The sequence below is a fragment of the Sus scrofa genome, chromosome 1, assembly GCF_054392235.1.
Source record: "Sus scrofa isolate SSC_HxYL_T2T_F1_AM1 chromosome 1, Sscrofa_HxYL_maternal_Yorkshire_Landrace_v2.0, whole genome shotgun sequence".
Taxonomy (NCBI): domain Eukaryota; kingdom Metazoa; phylum Chordata; class Mammalia; order Artiodactyla; family Suidae; genus Sus; species Sus scrofa.
This window is the reverse complement of record NC_139383.1, coordinates 175807472-175833057: the sequence shown is the minus strand read 5'-3', so window position 1 is coordinate 175833057 and position 25586 is coordinate 175807472. Positions and strand designations below refer to the sequence as shown.

General features: G+C 50.7%; 1 protein-coding gene across 4 annotated transcripts in view; it reads right to left on the bottom strand.

The window, feature by feature from the left end:
* The window catches only part of SMAD3 (SMAD family member 3), a 126347-nt gene extending 101141 nt beyond the window's left edge, over window positions 1-25206 (bottom strand). The window contains exons 1-2 of one of the 4 annotated variants that reach the window (XM_085009982.1): window positions 25050-25206; window positions 24445-24730 (exon numbers count right to left, since the gene is read on the bottom strand). In XM_085009982.1, coding sequence (XP_084866108.1) covers window positions 24445-24650 — 206 coding nt within the window. In that variant the 5' untranslated portion in view covers window positions 24651-24730; window positions 25050-25206. 4 annotated transcript variants of the gene reach the window in all.
* Window positions 25207-25586: the final 380 nt, after the last annotated feature.

Genomic DNA, 25586 nt, shown 5'->3' with positions numbered 1-25586 from the left:
ACAAGCATCACAAAGTGTTTACCGGGGAGTTCCTGCTGTGGCACAGCGGAAACGAATCCGACTAGGAACCATGAGGTTGCAGGTTCGATCCCTGCCCTTGCTCAGTAGGTTAAGGATCCAGCGCTGCAGTGGTGCAGGTTGCAGACATGGCTCGGATCTGGTGTTGCTGTGGCTGTGGTGTAGGCTGGCAGCTGTAGCTCTGATTCGACCCCTAGCCTGGGAACCTCCATATGCCGTGGGCACGGCCCTCAAAAGACAAAAAAAAAAAAAAGTGTTTATCGGGCTGTCCTATTCTCCCACCCATTCTCCTCTCCCCAAGCAGTTGACAGCAGAGGTCTCACACGTTCACCCCTGGGTGCTAGCTGTCTTGGCTTCATAATACAACTAGCTACTCAGGGATATGCCTGTTGGCCAGGATGGGAATAGACTAGAAAAACTATCCCAGGTTCACACAAAGCACAAGCAAACACACAAGACACGCAGGCATGGGATCAAGAGACCGGGTCCACTCCAGCTTTGCCACTCATGAACTATGACCTTGGGCAAGTCACTGTGCCTCTCAGGGCCTCAGTTTCCATCTGCTGAGTCACTTCTGACCAGGGGAGTAACTACTCCATATGACCCATCCTGTGGCAGGGACCCTGTGCTTCTGAAGGACAGAGCAAGTATCCCAAAGCCAAGGTTCAAAGCGTTGAAGTGACTGTCTCAAGAATCCCCAGCTACTAAGGAGCAGAGGTGGGATTTTCAACAAACCTGTCAGACTCTAGACCCCTAACCTTCCGACTACTCCAGGAGAGGCGCCCTGATCTGAAGTGCCGCTTTCCTGCACTGCCCTGCAAAGTTGGCCTCTCGGTCACTATGAAACAGAAGGCCCCAACCCCAAGCAGAGTGAACCCCGATTCCAGCCACTCCCAAGTAGCCTGTCCCCGCTTCCTCAGGGTGGCCCTGTGCTGGGCCTGGGTGTGCCTCTTCCTCACAGTGGGGTCCAGGTCTCCCCCGCAGGGCAGGGTGTGCACACACAGGCCCTCTGGAAGAAGGTCAGGTCAGGAACCACGACCCTGTGTGGCTTCAGAGGCAAGAACAGCAAAACACAGAGCCTCCTACTGCTGGTTTCACCACTCACCACTCCAGGGGACTCTCGCTTCCCCATCCTCAGAGTCCAGCTGGTGCCACCTGCTTCCCTCTGGGCTGATGACCAGCTGGGGGCCCTGGACCAAGTCACTCAGCATCTCCAGGCCTCCCTTGGCTCGTTGGGACAAGCACCTACTTCCAGGGATTGTCACAGCGACGAAATAAAAATCATGTATGTGACAGTGCTTTGTAAACTATAAAATACAATACAGGTCATGATGGCGGGGTCTTGTCTTCCCAGGTGGAAAGATAAAAGAGTCCTTTATCGTCGGAAGGATACGCTGAGGCCGTCGCAGAGCACACATACCTCTGGCCTTTATCACCGAGGCCACACACAGTGCAGCAAAAAACTGACCCTGTCAAAGATGAGGCAGGGCTTCTCTGACCCTTGCTCCCCCACTAACCCAGAGACTGTCCCCGGCCACCTACAAAATAGGGCCAAGACCACTTCCCTGCCCCAGGCCAGGGCTGCTGTGAGGACAGATCCCTGAGAAATGGCTCAGCACACTATCAAGTGTGGTCCACATCCTCCCCCCAGGAGGGGGGAGATGAAGGTCACAGATAAACGAACACTTGGCTGCTTTTCCTGCTATTCAGGATCCCTAAGAGGCTCAGAGGGAAGAAGCAAGGGGGGTGGGGAAGAACAGGGCACTGAAAAAGCAGCCAGGGGGCAATGGTCTGCAGGCAGCCAGAGCTGACCAGGAGTGGGGATGGTGGTGCAGGTTTTCGGGGTGTCTCATTCATCCCCCTGTGGTCTCCTAGCCTGCTATTTTCAGAAAAAAAAAAGGCCTACCATGCAAAAGAAAGCTGTTGGGTGTGTTTACACTTGGGACTGGGACTGCATTGCTGTGTCAAATGCTCTCCTAGGGTCTCCTGGGAGCTCCAAGGGGCTGGGTGCTGAGGGTCCCTGGGGAAGGGCCCTCCCTTCTTGGTTCACTGGGCTCTTTCTGTCCAGAGAAAGGTTGCCCTGCCGGAGATCTGAGCAGTCCCATCCACACAGCAAGCACCAGGTGTTGAGAGAGCCCAAGTGTGACCGGCTGTGGGAGCTGTTCCCCCTCCACCCAGAAGAGCCGCTCTGCTCCCTGGGTTTGTGGGGGGAGCCCTTCGGAAACAGCCTTCCTAGCTGCGCAGAACTAGAGGGTGTGAAAAAGCAGCCAAACACCTCCTATGCTTCCTTGGAGCCCCCGCCACACCGCCTCGACAAGGGCTTTGTGGCTCTTGTGGGTTTTCTCCCCAGCTCCTCCCCACCCCCCCCACCTCCTCCAGGGACATCCTTGCTCACCCATGCACCTCACCTGGCCTCCACCCCGAGCTTCCAGGGTCGGCTTCCCCAGCCCCTGCCGGCCCACTGCCTTCAGAACCGGGAGACCCACCAAGCCTGTGGGGGGGAGGCTGCTTCCCACTTAGCGACAGCTGACCCTTGTGTGTGCCCGGCCTCCAAAGCCACAGCCTCGGAGAAATTAGTTCCAGGTTTGGGGCTCTGGGCCGTTCTGATTTCCAGAGCAGAAGCATCAACACAGGCAAATGGGGAACAGAAAAAACAAACCCCAGACCAAAATTACCTACAGATGATGCCTTTCAAGATAAAGGCAGTAACAGGGGACAAACTAGTAAATGCACCTCGGGCTCCAGGTCTCCGGTTTTTTGGGGTTTTTTTTTTTTTTGGCTTTTTGCCATTTTCTTGGGCCGCTTCTGCGGCATATGGAGGTTCCCAGGCTAGAGGTCGAATCAGAGCTGTAGCCACTGGCCTACGCCAGAGCCACAGCAATGCGGGATCCAAGCCACGTCTGCAACCTACACCACAGCTCATGGCAATGCCAGATCCTTAACCCACTAAGCAAGGCCGGGGATCGAACCCGCAACCTCGGATTCATTAACCACTGAGTCACAACAGGAACTCCCCAGGTCTCCTGGTTTTTTTCTTCTAGATGAGCTCCAGCAATCACCTCCGAGCTGTCAATTAGCTGGGCCAGAGGAATTCTAAGAACTCTGATGGAAACCATGGCTCCTGAAGGGCCTGGCTCATTCCCCACCCCCCCCCCCACTGCCCCCACTTCAGGCAGAGCTGGCATCGCAGCAAAACAATTTCAAAGCACAGAGACCATAAACACCAAATTAAAAGGTAAAGTAAAAAGGGAGGAGATGTTTACTGGAAACTCGAGTTCTACTGCCCAGAAAATATAGGCCTTTTTTTAAACACACATACACCAACACACACATAAGGCCTCTGCCGCCCACCTTAAGAAATATGTACTTTGCTCTATATATGGCTTTCTTATCTGTCCCTGATTATGCTCAGCTCGTGACCGTGAAGCTTGAAATAATTACCCACAGAGAAATAATAGCCTTGGCCACAGTCAGAGCCTACCAAAGCCAGTCCTGCATTTACTTAGGATCACACAACTCGCTCTCAGGACAAACTTGAGTTTGCCGAGGCACAGATAATCATTCCCATCCGTACCTGAAGTGCAGCCACCACGGAGAGGGTGCCAGGTGGCTACTGGAACCAAGAATCATCATCCTACATGGTATCTCTGGGTCCAGAAAGAGAGGCTTGCCAACTGAAACTATGCAGGAAATGAAGGTGGGCAGATGGTAATCATCAAAGCGGGGGCACAGGCAGGGACCACCCCACCCTTGCAGGAGAAGGAAAAAGCTGGAAGCAAACTGACTCCTGAGAGCAGAGAATTTTGATGGGAGGCAAGAATACAGAGTTGTTCCCGCTAGCAATGGGGTGCCCCTGGGGACTGCTCCCCAAATATATGTAACATCATGTTAAAAGGTGGAGCTGGGCACAGTTCAGTCGTGGGGCCACTGTCTCCCCTTCGCTAGCTCAGGACCAAATCCTTTGAAGTATCTGTCCCATCCAGCCCCCACCGCCCCTGCTCCTGAACCCCGGGACACTCACCCTGTGACCGCAGCAAGGCAGGCCGTCATTACCATACCACACTCATATATTCAAACCCTGCAGACAGTAAGCTCACTGAGGGCAGGTGCCGGATTTGCCATTTCTCTGAGTGTTTTGCTTCCTAGAGTCCTCATTTGTTTGAAAAACAGCAACTTCCATCTGGCATATGTGTCTACACCTGCATCCCAGATACTGTCATTTTATTATTTTTATTTATTTATTTGCTTTTTAGGGCCACATCTGCGGCATATGGAGGTTCCCAGGCTAGGGGCCGAATCAGAGCTGCAGCTGTCGGCCTACGCCAGAGCCACAGCAACGACAGATCCGAGCAGCGCTGGCGACCTACACCACAGCTCACGGCAATGCCAGATCCTTAACTCACTGAGTGGGACCAGGGATTGAACCCGTGTCCTCATGGATACTGGTTGGGTTCACTTCCACTGAGCCACAATAGGAACAGTCCAGAACTTGTCATTTTAAAAGCTCCTTGACCCTGCCCCCCGGATCCACAAAACCCTTTGGGGTTGATGGGTACTTACAAGTTCTCCTCCCTCCTAAAGTTCATTCACACCCATTAAGTCCTACCACTGCCACAATCGCCCTCCCTAATCGCTACCTGCAAGGATAGGAGAATTGAACTGTCCTTCCCATTACTGTTTAATCTGGACAGCTTTCTTCGGCGTTAGGGATGGAATCCCTGCAGGGAACCATGAGGGTTTAGATGCTCCTGCGGAGGAGAGTGGTGGGATCTCTCTCAACCAAAGGCAGGGACACTTTCACCAAAGAACAGGCAACAGCAGGGCACATGTACTTTCACAGCCCCCTGAGTCCCCCAGGGCACTGCCAACGATCTGACATGAAGGTTTGCCAGTGCCAGCTGAGGCCTCTGCCTTAGTTTTATGAAAAAAAAAAAAAAAAAAAGGTGTGGGTGTGTGTCATGGTCCATTTCACCCATTCCTGCTCCACCCCTGCCCTCACTCCACCCCTCACTTAGTCCTCTGAGTTTCCCAAGCAGAAATAACCAGCTACAGATGGTTCCACTCCTTCAGAGATATTGAGAAACCACTAACCCAGAGATAGGAGAAAACTGGGGCTTCAAACCTCAGGGCTAATACTGACCAGCAGTAGCTGTGATTGCCAAATCAACAAGCTTCTAGAATGGAGAACTTTTTTTCTCTCTGGGTACATGCACTTTTTATCTTAAAACAAACAAACAAACAAAAAACAACCACTATCACTTTTCCCCCAACCACTATCACTTTTCCTCCAGAACAGATGCCCATGACACTGAGCCACAGCTTTACATGAGATCTAGGGCTGGTGATCCTCAATTCTGGCTACATACAAGAATCACCTGGGGCACTTCAAAAATACTGATTCCTAGGCCCTGCCCATAGAAATTCTGAATCAGTCTGTGGTGGGGCCTGGGTATCAGAATTTTTCTAAGTGGCCAAGCTTGAGACCCTGCTAGGGTGAGCCCAACAACCAGATGTGAATTATTTGGAAGCAGGAGTCCCAGCTGCCACAGCCTACCTTTTGCACCCCAAACCTCTCCGCATCCTGCCTTCAACTGCAGGCCCCCATCTCCAGCCCCCAGAGTGATCATACAGTGATCCTGAAACTATCTGAATGAGTAACAGAGTCAGTCATTTCTTTGAATGCAAGCTCAAGAACTAGAATGTTCAAGGTGGAGAAACTTTAAAATCCTGCTAAGCCAACACCTTTGGTTTGTCGAAGAGGAAACCAGGGGCCACGGGTAGCAAAGTGACTCACCCGAGGTCACGAAGCTGGTTCGAAATGGGGTGGGCCTGGAACCCAGGGCTTCTACCTCCAGTTCTCTCTTCTGCACACCACGAGGGAGCCCCTGGGGTGACAGACTTCCGACAAAAGTGGGGCCATGGGCAGGAATGGCTGTTGTTTCCTCCTTGTGTGCTCTCGGCGGCCAGCTTCTCATTGCTTCATTTCTGGAAGGCTCTGTCTCCTCACTGGCCTTAAAACAGCTGAGGGCAAAAGATACTTCTTCTCTTGAAAGATTCCTGGGCGTCCTGATCAAATCATAATCCTCAAAGAATATACTTGCTGGCTGGCTGAGGTTCGTGGAAAAAGCCATTAGCAAAGAGTCTACCCCAGTTTTGAAAGGGCGCTCTGTTGAGCTGCGGGTCTGAGAGACTGAAAGCCAGCGGTGGATTCTGGTTTCTTATGGATAAGAGAGGGTTGATTGTTGGTTTCAAAATCTCTAACCAACCTGTGAACACGCTTCCCTTCCTTCCTGTATTTTTACAGCAGCACGCCTGGAACACAGCTGGTGCCTAGAAGCGCAGGAAGCCTGTGCTTTAGGCTAAATGAGAATTCCTCTTTGCCTGCAGGCTGATTTTCCCTTGGCCCAGGAAGAAGACAGATCCTCATCAGGTGAGCTTCATTTCAACACAAACCTGGCAGCTCCAAGCAGGAGCATATTCAATTGTCCTGGCCCATAAGGCATTTACAGCTGTCTGGTGGCACCACCACCAACTAAAGAACCTCAGTAAGTATCTGGTGAGTTAAACCATGACTATAACAGAATTAAATAAGGAACGGGGAGTTTCTGTCATGGTGCAGCAGAAACAAATCTGACTAGGAACCATGAGGTTTCGGGTTCAATCCCTGGCCTCACTCGGTGGGTTAAGGATCCAGCGTTGCCGTGAGCTGTAGTGTAGGTCGCAGTCGCAGCTCAGATCTGGCGTTGCTGTGGCTGTGGCATAGGCTTGGCAGCTACAGCTCCAATTGGACCCCTGGGAACCTCCATATGCCGCAGATATGTCCCTAAAAAGGCATAATAATAACAATAAGGAATGGGCCACCTCTGAATGAGGAGCATCAGATGAAAAATTAGATTTTGTCCCCCAGGAAAATAGGTGCATCAAGAGCAAAAAAGCAAGAAGTTAAGGAAGAGAGGGAAAAGGTCTCAGGAAATATTAGAGCTGATACAGACTTCTGAGAGTCTCGCTCGGAGCTTGTCATTTTATAGATGTAAAGACCAGAGATGTCAAGCTACCTTCTTTGAAGTCAGAAAGCCAAGCTCCACCAGAGAGTAGCTGAGGTTCCCCAGCCTCACTGGAGGATCAGGACACTTCCTTCATGAGTCTGTTCACTGGCTGATTCAACAGTTCATTGCCCCTGGGAGCTCCGGTAATGATGACAATGAAGACCTGTGTAGGTTGTGGAAGGTGGATGGGATGGCGTGGCCAAAGCCCAATTCCAAGCATCACTGGGATGCTCAGATACAGACGCCCAGAGAAGAGCTGAAGCAGAAGGTCTCCAGCTGTGCAGAACTATGGGTCTGGGGGTGGACCCCACAATGAAACCCAGGGAAACGAGGAGCACTCTGACTTGCCGTTTTGATTTCAGCCCAGCTGGGTAGAATGAGGTTCAGCATGTGGTTCGATTTTCTCATCAGTCAAGTTAAGGCCGACAGGCAAAAAAATAAAAATAAAAAACACAGTGGCCAAAAGGTAACATTCAAAAAGATTCCTGGATCAAAGTCCCTTTGTGAGTACTGTTATTTCACCCTCCTCTGAATGGTAACCACTTCCCACATGAGCCCCAATAAGGCAACCGTGCAGCCCACAAAAGAGATAGAAATATGACCACACTTCCCTCTTATAAACAGGCGCGGGTAAACATCTGAGACCACTGGTCCACAGCCGCGGTTAAACAAAGGGTCAGGGGGCCCCCTGGAATGGCTGTCAGGCCCTCCACCTCCCCACATGCTGACTCTCCCTGAGTGGGGGCCTTGGACCATTAACTTCAGAACTCAAGCTGGGCAAACAGAACCGGCCTCACACTGGAACAGCTTCATTGGGTTTCACGCCCAGGCTCCCCTGCCCCGACTCCTAGAGACTCGGGCATTTGCAAGGCAAGTGGCAGCTCTGGTTCCCACCCAGAGCTCAAAGATGCCTCTCTGTGGGGGGCCTCGCTAAGGGGAGGGGGAATGGACTTGTCACGTGTGTGCTGAAGTGTACAATTCCCTCCTACCCCCCACCTCTTGGATCAGCCCTGGTGACAGATTCTCCTTCTTTAACAATAAAAACCCAAACTGCAACTTTCTCAATCAAGCAAGAAAAACAGGCAAACCTCAAACAAACATCTTTAATTAGCTTTGAGCTGTTCCCCAGGGGGTCCCGAGTCAACCCAGCTCCTAGATCAATAGGAAAATAAACCGTAAGGCCCTGGGACAGGGTTTGTTTTCTCTGAACTGGAATGAAAAAGCATTTGCAGACCTGAAGTCCGTTATTAGGTGACTGTGACAGGAAGACTCCAGGGTATTCCATGTCTGCAGAATGTTCCATCAGAAAACAACCTCAAATTTCTATAAATTGGCCAGCACTTTGTTTTTAACCACGAACCATTTATAGAATTCTCATTTCTTCATCTATATGCTTTCAGAGAAAGTTTCCAGCACTTCAAAGCCAGTGAGACGCACAAAGACGCTAAACATGCAATTAAATTTCACAGGGTTCTGAAGCTAGAATACCGCAAGAACCTTTAGAAAATTTCCCCCAGGGCCGGGAGGCTCTTAGCCCTGCCCCCTGCCCCCACTCCATTCTCAAGGGCAAGTTTTTAATCTTCATTTTGTCAACAGGAAAACAAGACTGGTAGAGGGGTGGGACAGAAAGCTGCTTGAAAGGACCTAGCTTGGGTCAGAAAATACGTTGTCCTCAAACCCAGTGTTCAGAGACCCTGATGGTCTCCTTCTGTGAGACTCACTTCCCTTTGTCCCCCCTGAGCCACAACTTCAGAACTGCTCCTAGGCTGCCCCACAGCAGACCGCTAAGGTCCACCTGGTTAGATACTCCAAACACAGTAACCCAACCGCCTTTCCATCTCCACTATAAGCTCCACGAAGGCAACATCTGGCCTCTGATTGGTTTTCCACCTTAACCTCTGAAATTAGCAAGACATAACTGTTCAGGGGTCTACTGGGAGAGAAGGAAAACAGCAGTGAACAAGTATTCACCCACATTTACTGAGTGCGTAGCACAGTCCTAAGTACCATAACGAGCCAAAGAAAGACAGAGTTCCTGTCATGGTTCAGCGGTTAATGAATCTGACCAGCATCCATGAGGACGCAAGTTCCATCCCTGGCCTTGCTCAGTGGGTTAAGGATCTGACGTTGCCGTGGGCTGTGGTGTAGGTCCCAGACACAGCTCGGATCCTGTGCTGCTGTGGTTGTGGCAAAGGCCAGCAGCTGTAGCTCCAATTCAACCAGTAACCGGAGAACCTCCATATGCCGTGGGTGGGGCCCTAAAAAGCAAAAAAAAAAAAAAGAAAAAAAAGAGAGAGAGAGAAGAAAAGAAATAGCCTGGGTCTTTTGATTTTAAGATGCTTCTTACAATCTACCATTTTCATCAGTGACTGCACGTGACACAACACTGGAGGCATCTGGGAAAGATTTCCTTTCTGGATAAAGAGACCCCCAAGGAGCAGCAGTCTTTCGGGCCCTGGAAGCAATGTCTGAAGCTATCAGAGGATCATGCAGCCTGAAGCCATCAGGCTAAAGATGGCAAAGCAGAAAGATGGAAGGTTCCCAAGTCCGTGCTGGTGCCTGAAACCTCCTTGCCTCCAGACTTCTTATGGGAGATGACAAGCCCCCACTGGGGAAGCTGGTAGTTGAATTCAGGTTACTTGCAGCCCAAAGTGTCCTAATACAGTGAGTCTGGCCCCTGATCCAGAATATAGGATGGATCAGAAATGGAGGGAGACAACTGGCTGACTGCAGTGGCCAAGCATGAGAAACCAGGGGCTTTGTGGCTAAGGAGGGGATGGGAGCAGTGGGGAAGAGAGCTGGACAAAAGCATATTCCATCCTTACCCACAAGATGGCCCAGTCATCTCCATGAAGCCCAGGGCCCAGTTCCCATGCTGACTCTCCGATGAACTGAAACATAAATAATTAATACTCCCTGCCCATCCCATGCTCACCCACACACATGCCTCCTTGCGTCTGTAGGGTTAAAAAGGGGGGCGGGAGGGAATGCATCTTGTTCTATTTATAAGACATGGCCCAGCCACAAAGAGTGACGACCAAAGCACTACGGTATCAGCTGAAGTTCTCCAACCAAGTGCCAAGTTTGGTTTGAATTTACGCTTCGCTTTTCTCAGCCTGTAACTGGTCCTCTTTGTCACTCCAGCTGCTCTCCTTGGAGCTCATGAGACGGGGCCTCGCCCACAGCAAACAGTTTGGTTGGAGAACAGAGAGAATTCAAGGCCCTCTCTGGGCTTCCAACAAATTATCTGGGGCCAGTGAGAACAGATGAGGCTCGGATGATCGAAGAAATGAATCCCACAAACAGGAGGCAGCAGTGAAACAGTGCAAAGTCTTTCTGTGTTTTCTGCCGAATTCCATTGGCAGGAGGGGTTATTTGGGGCCAAGTACCCTGGCACATTCCATGCGTTTACCACAATCAAAGAGAAAGAAAAGGCACACTTGCTGTTATTTTTAATTCCTTCCTCAATGCCTTCCAAAACTCTGAACCCCCACTAGCTCCCAGCCAGTCGTATCTTTGAGGCCCCAGGGGAGCAGGGGCAGTCAGTTCAGAAGACTGCTTCTGGCCATTAAATCTCATCTAAGCTGCAATGGACCTAGTGGCATCTCCTGCGTGCCAAAGGGACACAGCCTGATGAGGATGCAGACATTCCAGAGCCAGGGAAAGACCTCCCAGTCCCTCACTGCCACCTTCACACCCCCAAGCCACATTTCTGTTCCCCTTCCCTTCAGATTGGCAGTCAGCAGAGCCGAACGTTCCCCAACTCCCATGGCAGTGAAAGCTCTAGGGCCAACTTGACCATTTCAGATTCTCTCTAAGGTCTCAACCAGTTTAAAAATGTTATGCTGCCAACTTGCTGAATGATCTTAGGCAAGTCACCTCACTCAGAATAGCAGTAAGTAATGCAGACAGTCCCTGACACTTTAGCAGTGGCAGGAAAACCTGCTGATCCAATCTTCCCAATTGCCTTGGTCAGGCATCATGATCACAGGCACAGAGGCAGGGTGACTTAGAGTGACTCGATCTAAGTGCCTGGGCACTCCAGGTTTATGCCCATTTTCTGGCCACAACGGATAACAGCACTGCCCCTGTTCACCTTTAGAAGTGTCCTGGTTTGCTTAATAATTTTTTTTTTCTTTTTCAGGTGCACCCATGGCATATGAAAGTTCCCGGGCCAGGGATCGAGTCCGAGCCACAGCTGCGACCTTGGCCACAGCTGCAGCAACCCAGGGTCCTTAACCCACTGCACCAGGCCAGGGATCAAACCAGCACTGCCAGAGAGACAAGCTGGCTTATTAATCCACTGTACCACAGTGGGAACTCCTGTTTAATAAATTATATAGTCACCTGAGGAGTTCCCATTGTGGCTCAGTGGTAACAAACCCAACAAGTATCCAGGAGGAACTCGGGTTCGATCCCTGGCCCCATTCAGTGGGTTAAGGATCTGGCATTGCTGTGAGCTGTGGTATAGGCTGCAGATGCCACTCGGATCTGGCATTGTGGTGGCTGTGGTACAGACCAGCATCTACAGCTTCAATCCAATCCCTAGCCTGGGAACTTCCATAAGCCGTGGGTGGGGCCCTAAAAAGAAAATAAATAAATAATAGAGTCACCCTAGATTCTACAAGGAGCAGAGCTTCAGAAGCAAGTCCAGCTCCATCTCCTATCATGAGACCTAAAGCAACTTTCCTAAGCAATTTCATGGCTTTTCTCATGAGGATGAGAATGGCAGCCCTTTCTCAGGGAGCCTTGGGGCAGACGACTGGGGATCAGGAAGTCAGATTCCTGTTCTGCCACTGACCCCTCAAGACCTCAGTCTCCTCCTCTATCAACATGGAGAACTCATCCTTCCCAGAATACTGCAGATGAGCAAAAAAGATCAACCAACCAGTCACTGGCCCACCTTAGCGTCGGGCATAGAGGCAGCACCCAGTTCACACTGCACATGCCAGGATCACCCCTAGGTGATTGGCCAGAGGTTAACACAGCTGACCCAAATCCTTGGACAAGGCCATGAGCACCTACTCACCTAAGCTTCTGGAACCAGACCCCCACAGCGTGCTCACTCTGAGTTCATACTCCTATTGAATTCTGTGCATCACTTACGATTTGCTCTAAGGTCTCTGTGAAAATGTGTATGTGAACTTGGAAGTCTTAACTCCAGCTCTGTCAGAAAGGGTTTTTAGCAATACTATAGAAGTGTGTTTCATAAAGAAATAATGAGTAACATCCCGTAATATTTTACAGTTTGCAAGGCGCTTGTGATGCACAGCTCATCTAAATAAACAATGCCAATAATCCTACCAAGGGAGGCATCGTTTTTCCCATTTTCTGATGAGGAAAGGGAGGCTCCAAGAAATCAGGTGACTGGTCCACAGTCACCAAAGCAGGAACTGGGAGGGCAGTGGGGAGGAACTTGGGTCTCCTGAACGTCAGCCCAGAGCTCTCCACCGCATGCCCCTTCAGCAGGAGGCCTCTATCAGTGCTCTCCCAAATGCTCCAGTATCATATTATTTTCCTAACCCATTCTCCTCATCTAAAAAAAAAAAATGAGGGTAATAACATCCATCTCATAGGGTTGCTATGAGGATTACTGAAAATGATATTCGATATGATAAGATATGGTAAATACTCAGTAAACTGAGATGCTATTCTCATCATCCATGTGTTAAAAAAAAAAAAAAAAAAAAAAGACTCCAGGAACTAGAATCAGTCCCTGGACACAAAACTTTCATCTTCCAAAAACCTATAAACTGAAATTAACAACAGCAACAAAAGCTGACTCTAAACAGATGAGGTAAATCGTCCACAGTCTCTCAACGGTCAACCTGCTTTCTTTTTGCTCTCAGTGATATACTAAATGACCTAAACTATTTCACTCTCTTAAGAAGGAATATAATCTGTTTGTAATACATGACAGCGTTCTCTGAGTCTGCAGGAGAGAGTCTAGGTATTTTTGCTGATTACAGTCTGGTCTGGAATTGGAAAGCCCGGCCTAGACGGTCATCAATGAAGAAATTTAAAACACTGACCAGAGACATTCCAGACAGACACCGTGCCAGGCACAGGGAAGACCCAGGGATCTGACGGCGAAGCCTCTGCATGGGGAGAACAAGCATCTGCATGGAGCCCAGCGACACTCTGCTTACTTTCCCAAGGAATCCATGTCAAGAGGCTGGCATGACTCATTGGCTAATTACCTGAACACTTGGGCTCCCAGAGCCCTCCTGGCTGTACAACTCGTCTTCTCTCCTGACAGTGAACAAAACACTATTTTCACCCTAGTCCAGACATAGCCTAAAGCTGTCCACATGGTGGTGTAAGGGATTATGACTCTGACCTGGATAACTCGGGCAGAAAACCTGCTGTTACCAGCCATGGGGTGGGGGAGGAATGAAACGCGAACGGGACGGTGGCTTCAGCCATGCCCCTCCCCTCCTTGAAAACCTCCGGGGTGCTTACGGAGCAAGGTCCAAGCGCCAAGCCTGGCCGACTGAAGCCCTTGGCAACATCCTTCTCCGGCTCGTCTCAGGCCTCTCCTTCTTCCATGTCCTGGCCACCCTGAACTGTCCTGCCTGGGCCCCAGACACCAGGCCCTTCCACACTCTGTCTAGCTAGTGCTCCAGGCAGCCTTCCCCTCACTCCTGCACTCCTATCCACCCTTCAAAGCCCCACTGGGGCATCCCCTTTTCTGTGAAGCCTTCTGACTCCCTCAGAAAGAGAACTGCTCTTCCTTTGGGCTCCCCTACACTGCTTTGCTCCACCTTTGCTAGACTGCCGTTCTCATGAGCCCACCGTAACTACGGCCACTGTGTCCCTTTCTGCCTCTGTGCAGAGACAGGACTTTATCTCTGCACCTCTACATCCCCCGAGACCCAGCACCAAGTCAGTGCCCAATATACATATCCAATAACCAAATGCACTATCAGTGGTCGTGCTCTCTGCTCCACTTTATGGAGGGGCAGCTGCCATATGGATCGCCTTCTCCCTGACCTGCCTTTCATCCACCTCATCTCCATTCAAGGTGAGGGACATGAATCCCTACAGAAGTGTCCACAGCCTGTCCATGTACTGGTGCCACGTGAGTGGCTGTGGCTACAAAACTAAATGGGATGCTGCTTAAAACAGGCCTGCCTCCACCATTGATGTGGCCCAGAGCAAGAGTCCCTGTGAAGGCATGCATGTCATACGTCCTAGTTCAAAGACAAATCAAGGGAACAGACTGATAAAGAGAATGTGTTCTATTGTTGACTTTGATGAATACCTTAACACAACCTGGGAGGCCAGGTTTGAATTTAGAGTTCTCAGACGCCTTGGTCTCACAATGGAATATGGACACTCGGGAGAACTGGCCCCGAATCGCAGCCCACCCCGGGCCCCACCCTGCATCCGGAGGGGCTTCACACCCAGCCACGCTGATGCCACAAGGTGGAACTCCATCCAGTTCCCCCATCCCCTTGACCCTTACAGCTGTGCCCCATGGAAAGGACCACACCCGGAAGGATGTCCACAGCATGGCCCTCTCAGTGTGAGTCCCCACGGGCACACCTCGAAGGGCAGGCAAGGGTACCACCGTCCATGTCTGGGTCCCTTCAGAGCCGTGAGTTTCTGGCACTGAACATTCTCACTTCACAACCAAGCCCAGCCAGTGGGGTGGTACTTAGAGGTGGTACTTGGAGCCAGAACTGTTTTCCAACCGGGCCTCCAAAAAAAACCCAAAAAAACAAACCCACCAGCAACAATAAACATCATGCACTTCCACACTCTGACGGGCAGGCTATCGGTGACGAGCCTGTGAGTCACGGCGTTTCTTCTTCAGGATCTTGCACCCCCACCCCCACCCCTCCTCACCCCAGGAGCACTGATTCATCAAAGTTTGTTTTCAATACTATTATTTTTAGTCAGCCAAACAATTTTTTAAATGATGATGGAGTGGTGGAGGGGAAAGGGGGAGAACCACCTAAGAATATGAATTGTTTCTCTTTCAATGGCCTGCCAAGCCCTGAATCAACAAGTGGCGCGATTGTGGCCTCTCGGTGCACAGGTGCCCAGAGCAGATTCTCTTCCTACATCAACCAAGGTTCTCCAAAGAGTGAGCCCCGAGAGCAAGCGGGGGTTGGGGGCGGAGGTGGGTGTCCCTTGCCGAAATCAATTGCCACCATCATTCAGATTTCCCCCTTGAAAGGGGAAACATGACTGTTTACTAAGCACCTACTATGTGCTGTGAGCCACAAATATCAGCCAAGGGCTCCATCTCTCTTATCTCGTCTGTGGTGACTCACAGGAGTTAGCTGGTCCCTGAAGGGGATCACACCATACAGACGACCGTAGCTCTACAGATGAGGAGACTGGAGCTTCATCAGTGGAAGCAGATGTCCCCAAGGTGGCCACATAGCCAGTGACTGGCTGACTCAAACCCAGGTCTGTCAGATTCCAGGGCCCTCTGCTCTTCTTGCGCACCCACGCCCCCCAGGCAATGTTTGAAGCATCTGTTTGGGGAGAGGTAAATGCTACACATGACATTGAAAGGGGTAGCAGAACAAACCCACTCAGCCCACCCTTCCAGGCACACACAGAAATACGGCTCACCTGGTGTCTGAATTCAGCAAGGGTTTGAGAACAACTGAAGCGAAAGGAAAAATCCAACTTCCATCACCAGCGCCTGCTTTCTGCCACTTGTAACTACTCAAAAAGTCCTTTCTGGACCCATTACTCCACATTTGGGCTGAGCCCAGAGGTGATTTTTTAAGGAAAAAATGCCTTTTGGCATTTTTGAGCTGTGACAGCGTAAAAACAGACCTTTAAAAAACACACACCCAAAAAGTATTACTATTTTCAAACGTCCAGTCTCAAAGCAAAAAAAAAAAAAAAAAAAAAACCACCCAAAACGGTGACACCTCAGAGCTACAACTTGGCCTGGCAGTCTGTGACGCAAGAGTTAGCAGTGAAAGCCACCAGACTGATAACGCTGCAGGTTTCAAAGGCAAACCCTGACCCCGGGTTTCTGCAACAGCCTTCCAGTCCTACACTCCCAGCAGAGCTGTCAGGAGAAAAACTTGCCAGATGTAAGCAGGGAGAGCCATGTGATCCAGAAAAAGTACTATTTTGGGGGAAACTCACTTTTCATTTCCTAGCTGGGTTTTAAACTGGTAACCTTCACGCTGCCCCACAAGAGGCGCTCGCTTACGCAATCAAGTATAGCCTTTCTTTATATAGATGCTTGAAAATAAATAAAGGAAGCTTCCTGGGTAAACTCTGACATATGAGCAAACATTTTCCACAGGTATCCTCTATAATGCCTAGGGCTCACATTTAACCATTTTTAGGCAATTGTGGTCATTAGTTTAAGTAAACTTCCTGCTCTGAGAAGAGCCCAAAATAGCAACAAAAGAAGAAAAATTGCTCACTGCATCTGAAGACACACAGCCTCCCCGTCTTTGTCCTTGTGTTGGGTTATTTTCATACTCCTTTGTAGTTAAATTTCACCGATTTAGACACACTAGGTAAGGGAGAGGCGGGGGGAGGGAACCCCAAAACTAAAGGCTGAATTACAGTTTTATGACTTTCAACTACAGAAATTCATTGGCACCAGACTGACTGGGTCTTAGGACATTAATAATGAAGAAAGATCTGTGACTCATTGATCAACTGGATGCATACAAAGGGGAGCTTCTAAAACGCCTGCATGAAAACTACTTCAGAATTAGAAAGGTTCTCCGACAGAGCTACTTATTTAGCCCATTTTCCAGTTGAGAACATATGAGGCCAGAGATGGTACGTGACTCGCCCCAGGTGACAAAGCTAATTAGAAACAGAGCTAAGTCTAGAAGCTACCCAGGTCGGTTGACCCCGACCTCCAAAATGACTCCTGAAAGTTTGCTTATTATTACTAATTTTTCTCTGACGGCATTTATGGGGAGAAAAGGCCTGCTAAGCAAACGTAAGCCTAGTCTGGAATTAGCCAAACTTCTTAATTAATAGGATTCTATTGTGTTTTCATTTTAAACCAAGTCTCTCTGTCAAAACATTCTGCAGCAGTGTGCCACGGTGGCAGGCTGCTGTTTACAGCAGAGGCCCCAAATAATCACAGCAGAGAGCATGACTTGTGCTCTAGATTTGTTATTTCTAAAACTGTTAATCAAGTCAAAACAAAGAATAATGTTACACAGACACACACAGACACACACAGACACACACACAATTGCCCTCATCAGGACTCAAACTGCAGAGCTTGGGGGATCTAGTTCCCTGGCATTAAGAAAACAGTGTTTACAAATTAACCAGGGTGATGGCATACGTGATTATTACATTTCCAAAGGACCCACGTTCCACAGCCAGCGGGCCAGAAGCGACAGGAGGGCAGAATAAGGCCTCTGCCTCAGTTCCTGGTGTGTCCGAACCCGGAGCAGGTTCTGGCACCTGGTGGGTGCACTGCAGGAAAACATACACATGAACTGCACAAGTTCTCTTGGATCTTTGTTTGCAAACTTGGAATAAAGTTAGAAACCAAACTTTTGCAGGGTGGGTTTAAGACGGCAACTTCCAACTGTTTCCAGGAACCACAGCGCCTAAAGATGGGTCGATTGAAGGCTCCCAGGCCCAGGAACCTGTCAGCAGTCGAGAGCTGATTCTCAGCCCTCCTGGGGAAGGGCCAGTCCCAGCCAGCCATTCGGCCATTCGTGTCTACAAAAGGTTGGTCCACCTGCCAGGCCCCTGCACGCTCAGCAGGCTGCCCTCACCGGCAGCTTTCTGGGCACTTCCCTCCCCAGCAGACTAGTACTACCAGATGTGGATTTGGGGAAGAGGGCAGGGTAGTTTTTTGTTTTTTTTTTTTTAATAGGTCAATACATCAAAGGAGACAAGGACAAAAGTTAATTAGGGCTATTCATGAGCCTTGTTGATTGAAAAAGCGGCATTCCACTTTAGAGAACTTAATTGCACTTATAGAAGGCTGGAGAGGGGTGGATAAAGAAGGTGGGGGACGAGGTAATGGAAGAAAATTGGACTTCAAGTTCTAAGCAAGCGCTGCTGAGTCCAATTTCTTTCATAAAGGAGCTCATGCAGAAACCTGGCTATATAGTGCATCGAGTGGCATTCAAAAATCTCCCATAAGTTAAGTGAAAATTAATGGTCGCTCAGTCCATTAAATCCTGTTAATTTTATTTCCATTATAATAATACAGCAATTACCAATTTACATTATTGAACCAATATTTATTTTTCAAAAACTCATTGTAATTGGATTCCTGATGTGATAAGCTTGAGCCACATTCTCTCAAAGTCATCAGCGCTTGCATTTCTCATCAGAAGTAAATGACTACTGTCTTCATTGACTTTTTTCTGTTCTTCGAATTGTCATTTAAAATTTTACATCCTTGCCAAGATTTTTTACGATACATGATTAAAGGCTCTTATGTCCATGCAGAACCTCAGGCTGACAGGACTTATTTTCCGCAAGTGTTAACCAGAGAAATGAAAACCCAAGCCCCACCAAAACTCTGAAATTCTAAGCATCCACGGTCACCTCTGAGTTGCCCATTTTTTTTTTTTTTTTTTTTTTTTGTCTTTTGTCTTTTTGTTGTTGCTATTTCTTGGGCCGCTCCCGCGGCATATGGAGGTTCCCAGGCTAGGGGTTGAATCGGAGCTGTAGCCACCAGCCTACGCCAGAGCCACAGCAACACGGGATCCGAGCCGCGTCTGCAACCTACACCACAGCTCACGGCAATGCCGGATCGTTAACCCACTGAGCAAGGGCAGGGACCGAACCCACAACCTCATGGTTCCTAGTCGGATTCGTTAACCACTGCGCCACGACGGGAACTCCCTTTTTTTTTTTCTTTTGAGTTGCCCACTTTTTAACGATATGGGGTCTGTTATATTCTGATCTAAGATATCTACCATCACCATGCCCACCAAGGAAACCTGAATTTCAGGTTTGCAATATTAATTACTTTTTTACTTCAAAGAGAGAACACTTGGCAGTGGAATAAACTGCTGAACACAAGGCACTAGCCATTCGGCGCAAACTATGAGGTAACACACTCACAGCAGTGCTCTGCTTTGGAAGAGGAGGAAGATAAAGATACCCTCATTCTTGGAGGCAACTATCACCGTGAACCCAAAAGTTGGCATGATGGTGTTACAGTCCAGAAACTTCTTTCGGATAAGAACTCCTGTCCTCGTTTCGGTTTCCTGCCTCACATGGACCCCTCCCTCCTCTCCCCATGTCCTCCACAGAATGAACAGTCTGTCTCCCACATCCCTGGACACTCTGAACATCCCTTGGCTGCAGCTCATGCCCTATATATTTTTTTTTTTGGACATAAACCCAATGATTTATTGTCACTGTTGCTCCTGCCCCCAAAAGCTATAAGAGTACACTTTATTAATATACTATGTCAAAGGAAATTACTGGTGCGTAGAGAAAATAAGGACCCACGAAATGCATAAAATGTGTAAATAGTCTATTAGCCTATCAGTATAAATGGGGAACCAGTGGCAACAAAAATCTGAAAAAAAAAATGTCACTGATAAGTACAGTTGGTCATAGGTTAAAGAAAGTATAATTCTTAGTAATTTCTATGAATACCAAGGTGGCTCCTGCATACATGGCCTGTATTTTGGCCCAAGTCTGTCTCCCACTCCAGACAGGGAGCCCCCCTGGAGAACAGGTGCCCTTCCCTGCTCATCAAAGTAGGTATTGAATGAATGACTGAATAATTTAGTAATGAATGAATGATATACATAGAAGGCTAAACAGAGCACATCTGTCAAACTCTGGTTTAAAAACATTTCCACAAGCTTTACCTCATCCTGATTTTACAGGTGCTGACATGAAGGCTCTAAGACATTAAGGGAACTGCTAAATCCATCCAGGTATTAAAACAGCAAGACACAGGACCTGACTTCTGTGCTTTTTTTCTGGAGAATACAGATAGCTGTCATTGTTTTGTTTTCTAACATAGTGACTTCCACAATATTGAAAACACACAACACAAATCTCCCACACTCCCCCCAAATATCACTCCCTCCCAGAGTTCTTATTTTTTCTGATGGCTGGGAATAAGAGAAATAGACACTCAAAGATAACACCTTACTAATGTTTCCCTTATTGAAGTGTAAGCTCCTCACAGGCAGGAGCCATCTCAAATTTATCTCGGCATCCTCCCCGCCCCCTGCCTGGAATATTGACACAGACATGGGAGAGACCAAAAAATAACGATGAATTCACAAAATGCAACCCTGGAGCCCTTGATTAGGAACCGTGAGCAAGGGGCTGTCTGCAACAAGCACTGGCCCAAATGTTCAACTCCGAAAAGCACAGGCAGCACATGCCAAGGTTCCAAATGTCAGGGGAACATCAGATGGCTCCTAGGTTCAGCTACACAGTCACCTACCTGATGGCCTGCAGGTCCCTCCTCTTCCCAGCCCTTGTGTGGAACTCCCCTAATCAAGGGGAACAAGAGAGAGGAGAGGGTGGGCCACCCCCCAGCAGCCACAATTGCGCTTGCTTCTGGGGGGCCACCCAAGGATGGTGCTCTGAGCAGCAGCTGAGAAAGGGGAGAAGACATGAGAAGTTGAGATGGAGAGGGGATTAAAGAGGCCACTCCTGCACCCTTGGTGTGTCCCCAGAAGTCTGAGGAAGGAGCGTTAGAGAGAAGGGTCTTTTCTCTTTCTCCTTGGGTGAGAGCAGCCTGGCAAAGTCTAGGTGGGTAATAGGAGGAGGCGGTGCCAAGAGAACAGATGCACAGGTAGGGAGGAGAGGGTGGGGGTCAGACCTGGCATCTGGTTCAATTCCCCCATTTCCCTCTGGACGTGGTGCTTTGACATAAGAAAGCCCAAATTCCCATCCAGACAAACCAGGCCTTAAGCATGGTCCCGCTCTCAACAGCTGGGCCTGGGCAGGAATCCCATCGGTGGGAAGACAAGTTACTGCTATCCATCAGAACAGTCTTTTTTATTTTTCTTCAAATAATCCTATTCTTTAAAATTTATTTTATTGAAGTATAGCTGATTTACAATGTTGTGTTAATTTCTAAAGTATACACTCTTTTTCATACTCTTTCCCATTCTGGCTTATCACGGGATACTGAACATAGTTCCCTGTGCTACACAGCAGGATCTTGTTGTTTATCCACTCTGTACATAATCATTTGCCTCTGCTAACCTCGAACTCCCAATCCATCCCTTCCCCCTTGGCAGTGAGTCTAGAACAGTCATTTTTAAGTGTGTGCGAGGCTCTTGATCACCGACACAACATATACATACCTTCTCGACTGCTCTGTGGGACATGCTATAAGTCCATTCTTATCAACTGGTCAGGAAGATACCTGCAGCTGTACTCGGGAACTCAAGCAGGTGACAAGTAGGATGCTGTTACACAACTTGTCCAAGCTCTGCCCATCCTGCCAGACCTCGGAGTATCCTGAGAGCCCCTCTGTTGGTGTATCTAAATTAAGCTCTTACCACAGCCTTGGCACCTGTCTCTCTTACGTTCTTGATGTCAGTAAGCCTGTTTCACTCCAGCTGTCCTGATCACTGAGACAGGTTAGAGACGGGGCAAGAGACACAAGTGTGCAGTCTGGGAGGCCCGAGTTAACAGCTCTAATTGCCAAACCGTGCTGTTGCTGCTCATGATTACATATTAGCCAAAATACGCTTGTCAAAATCTCCTTAGACTGAAGGCTCCTTAAACCCCAAGGTCCAGATCTTGCAGAATACTTTTAAGAACCCAGGGCCCCACCTCCCACACACAGTAGGATAACTAGGTTAAACACTTCCCTTTGTCAACTTTCCAAAGCCCTAGTCATAAAAGTCAGCGGGGAGAGAGCAGACAATTTGACAAGCAACACCACAATCTATGGGGCTCAGAAACACACCGATGTCCCTGGGGTGAGGCCAGCTAGCCACCTCCCCAAGATGTGGCCTTTAGTTTGTAGCCCACGACCAAAACAGCAGCAGCAGTTGCCAAGGGAGACAAGGTGACCCAGCGGCGTGGGCACAAAAACCAGGGATGGAAATCCACTTTGTCTGGATCCACCCAAGCGACTGGGTTTCCCTAATTGAAAAAGATGGAAAAAAAAAAAAATCTGCCTCAGCACTAGGTCCTTGCCAGACAGGTAGAAGACGGCCCAGTCCTAAGAGAATCATGAGAAGGCCAAGTTAACCTGAACTCTCAGAAACACCTGAAGTGTCCAATACCTCGGGCTGCAGAGGACTTTGAAAGAGGAAAAGACAGACCACAGCTGTGCTTCCCCAGAGGGCAAACTCCTACTAAGGCAAGGGAGAACAAGGCCTCTCCTCCAGGCTGTCACTAGCCCAGAGGCCGACACTGGCAATGTTACCAACAAAGATCCTAGGGGCCCATCCCTCTGGCTAACACAGCTTTAGCGGTCAGCAAAGAATGTATTCCAAAGCTTCAAAGTGCAGAGCAGCCTGGCCTAGCAGAAGGAGCACATTTGGTCAGAATCCCGTTACTACACCAAGCTTTTTCACCTCTCGCCTCCAAAGTTTTCTCAACTTTAAAAACAAGATAAATCTTAGGCCTAATTGCCTTATCTATTTTCCAGGAGTTTCTTTTTCTTGCTCTCATAAAACCACGTGAAAGACCTTGGTAAACTGTAAAACGCTTTACACAGCTGCTCATTTTATAATTGATACTTTTTTTTTTTCCTGTTTCAAGGCATAAAGCCCTTGCCCTCAAGGCACCGAGACAGGTAAGAAGGCAGGTTTTGCAAACCCCTCCCCAGGCGGGAGAAGTATGACATCTGTTCGCCCTACTCCTTGACCCTCATCCAAAGGAATAAAGAAGAATTAAGCACCAGGGCTGGGACCAGGACCTAGGGCTCACTGACCATCACATCACACCACCTCCTCTGAAGTCAATTCTGGCTCCTGATCACACGCCCAGAACACACTTCCCAGACAGCACATTGCCTTCCCTCCCGCTTTATTGACTGGATCCACCCAGTTTTGAAAAAAAAAATTATTATTTTTCAAGTCAGCACTCCCACCATATGCAGCATTTATTTCCAGGGGAGGCCTGCCCTGGGTTCCCGTGGACAGATGTTGCTTTGTGCCTGCCTGACACGGCTGGCAGCCTTTATACAGCTGCCCCAAGCAGGTGGCCAAGGACGGAGTTCACTCCTGGCCCCAGCAGCAAGGATGGCAATTTCTGTGGGGTGCAGGCCCTGGGGACCCTCCACTCAATCCTCTGCAGCCCAGGACCCAAAGGACATCTCCCCCACCCCACCCCACCCTGCCCCCCCACACACACACTTTCTCTCTCTCTCTCTCTCTCTCTCTCACACACACACACACACACACACACACACACACACTCCCTTGGAGCAGAATCGGACTTCTAAAGGGGGCTGGCTGAGAGGGAAAGACAGGAGACTATGGTGCCCCCACACCCCAATTCCCAGCCAGGCGCAGCGAAGCTAAAAGAAGGCCCTGGGGAGTGGAGAGAAGTCACTGACCCCTTCTATCAGCCATCTGTGAGCTCCCGCCTGACCTAGCTAGCGCAAAGTGGAGGATAAAGGAGGTCCAGACAGATGGCACAGCGCTTTGGGAAGGAAGGCTCTGTAGGAATGCGAGGGCCGAGGCGAGGCCCCCCTTTGGGGTGCGTTTTGTTATCTCCTCAGTTCTCAGCCCCCCGCGTTTTGCAGCCACTCGCAATCTATGGCTGAAAGGTGGGCCAAAAAACAGTCGGGGGAGAAGACCCTACCCTCTGCCACTTATCTCTCTCATTTGAAAGTCAGACCACCCCACTGCAAGTAAAGTGCGTGTGTGTGCGGAGGGGGCGGGAGACTGGCACAACCGAATCTAAAAATACTCGATAAAAATGCTAATCCCGAAGGCAAAGAGAGAACGAAGAAGGAATCTGTCAATCACGAGGCTCCCGCTCCTCACCCACAGCCCCAGCTGTACGGACTGCATTCCTGCCGAGGAGGAAAGAAGTGGGGGGACAGGGATGAAGAAAAGAAAGGGAGAGACACCACCACCTCCACGAGCGCGGGCCGCGGGGGCGGGAGGCGGCGGCGGAGGAGGGGCTCCGGCCCGCGGAGCTGAACAAAGCGGGCCTCAAGTTCTAGCCCGCAGCTCCCCCGGGGTGGGGGCCGCCGATTCCAGCAGCACCCGCTTTCCCGGAGGTGAAAAGCGAATACGAGGTCTGGGAGCGCGAATGCCGTGTGGAAGCCTCAGGCTCTGAATCTCTGCAAATCCAGAGAAGGTTTTGTTTGGGGTCCCCCGCTTTCCTGTCTGTGTTCCCACCGCCCCCCCCCTACACACACACGGGCACCCAGGCCACCCCTCCGTTCCAACCCCCCGCCACGCCAGGGGGCTGGGCGGGCGCGCCCCAGGGTCCCTCGGGCCCCCACCTGGGGATGGTGATGCACTTGGTGTTGACGTTCTGCGTGGTGATGGCCTTCTCCAGTTCGTCCAGCTGCCCCGTCTTCTTGAGCTTCTTGACCAAACTCTTGACCGCCTTCTCGCACCACTTCTCCTCCTGCCCGTTCTGCTCACCCTTCTTCCAGCCCAGCAGGCGTTTCACGATCGGGGGCGTGAAGGGCAGGATGGACGACATGGCTGGGGAGGGCGCGCGGGCGGCGAGGGGCGCCCCCGGCGGGGCTGGGCGCGGCGGAACGCCGGGGGCGCAGCGGGGAGCTCGGCCGGGCTGGCCGCGGCCGCCCAAACTTCGCCTCAACTCTCGGCGAACTTGCCGGTGCTCCCGGCCGGGCCGCGGCGCTGCAGCCTGCGGGGCTCGGCGTGCGGCCCTGTGCCCCGGGCGGCTCCCTCGGTGAGGAGAAGAGCGGCGGGGAGAAGGGCGGGCGGCAGCGGCACGGGATCGGGAAGGCCCCGGACGCGGGGCGGAGGCGGCGGCCGCGGGGCTCCGAGTGGCAGAAGAAAGTTTGGGTTTCCGCACGGGGTGGCTGTTTGGGTGCCGCCTCCAGGAAGGAAAGTCCAACCCTCAGCCAAACTTTGCTCGCCTCGCTCGCTTTGATGCGCAGATCCCTCCGCCTCGGCAGCCTCGCCTCCCTGCTGCCCTCCTCCTTCCCGGCTCTCTCGCTCGCTCGCTGGGCCGGCCCGGGGCGTGCGCCGCGCTCCCGCTCCCGCTCCCGCCCGCTCCCAGTCTGTGTTTCATGCAAATCCGCGTGCAGCCTCCTTTCCAAGCGCTGTCACCGCCCCCTTGCCGCCGGGGCTCCCCGCCTCCTCCCCCGCGCCCCGCCGCCTCCTCCCGCGGGCGCCCTGCCCGCCCCCCGCCTCCGGGAGGGCGCCGGGCCGTCCCCCGCCCGGCGCGGAGCACGCCCACGTGGGCGACCGGGGGCTGCGGCGGACCTGGCTGGAGCTCGCAAGACCCCGCGCGGCCCTGACCTGAATCCGGCGGGCGCCGGGAGGAAGTCGTGGGAAAGGAGCGGCGAGAGGGGCCCCGGACGGGAGGGCCGGGCTCGGGCCGTGGCGTCCGCTCTCGGAACCCACACTAAGAAAGTTCAGTTGGCGTGGCGGGCCCGAGAGGGTTAGG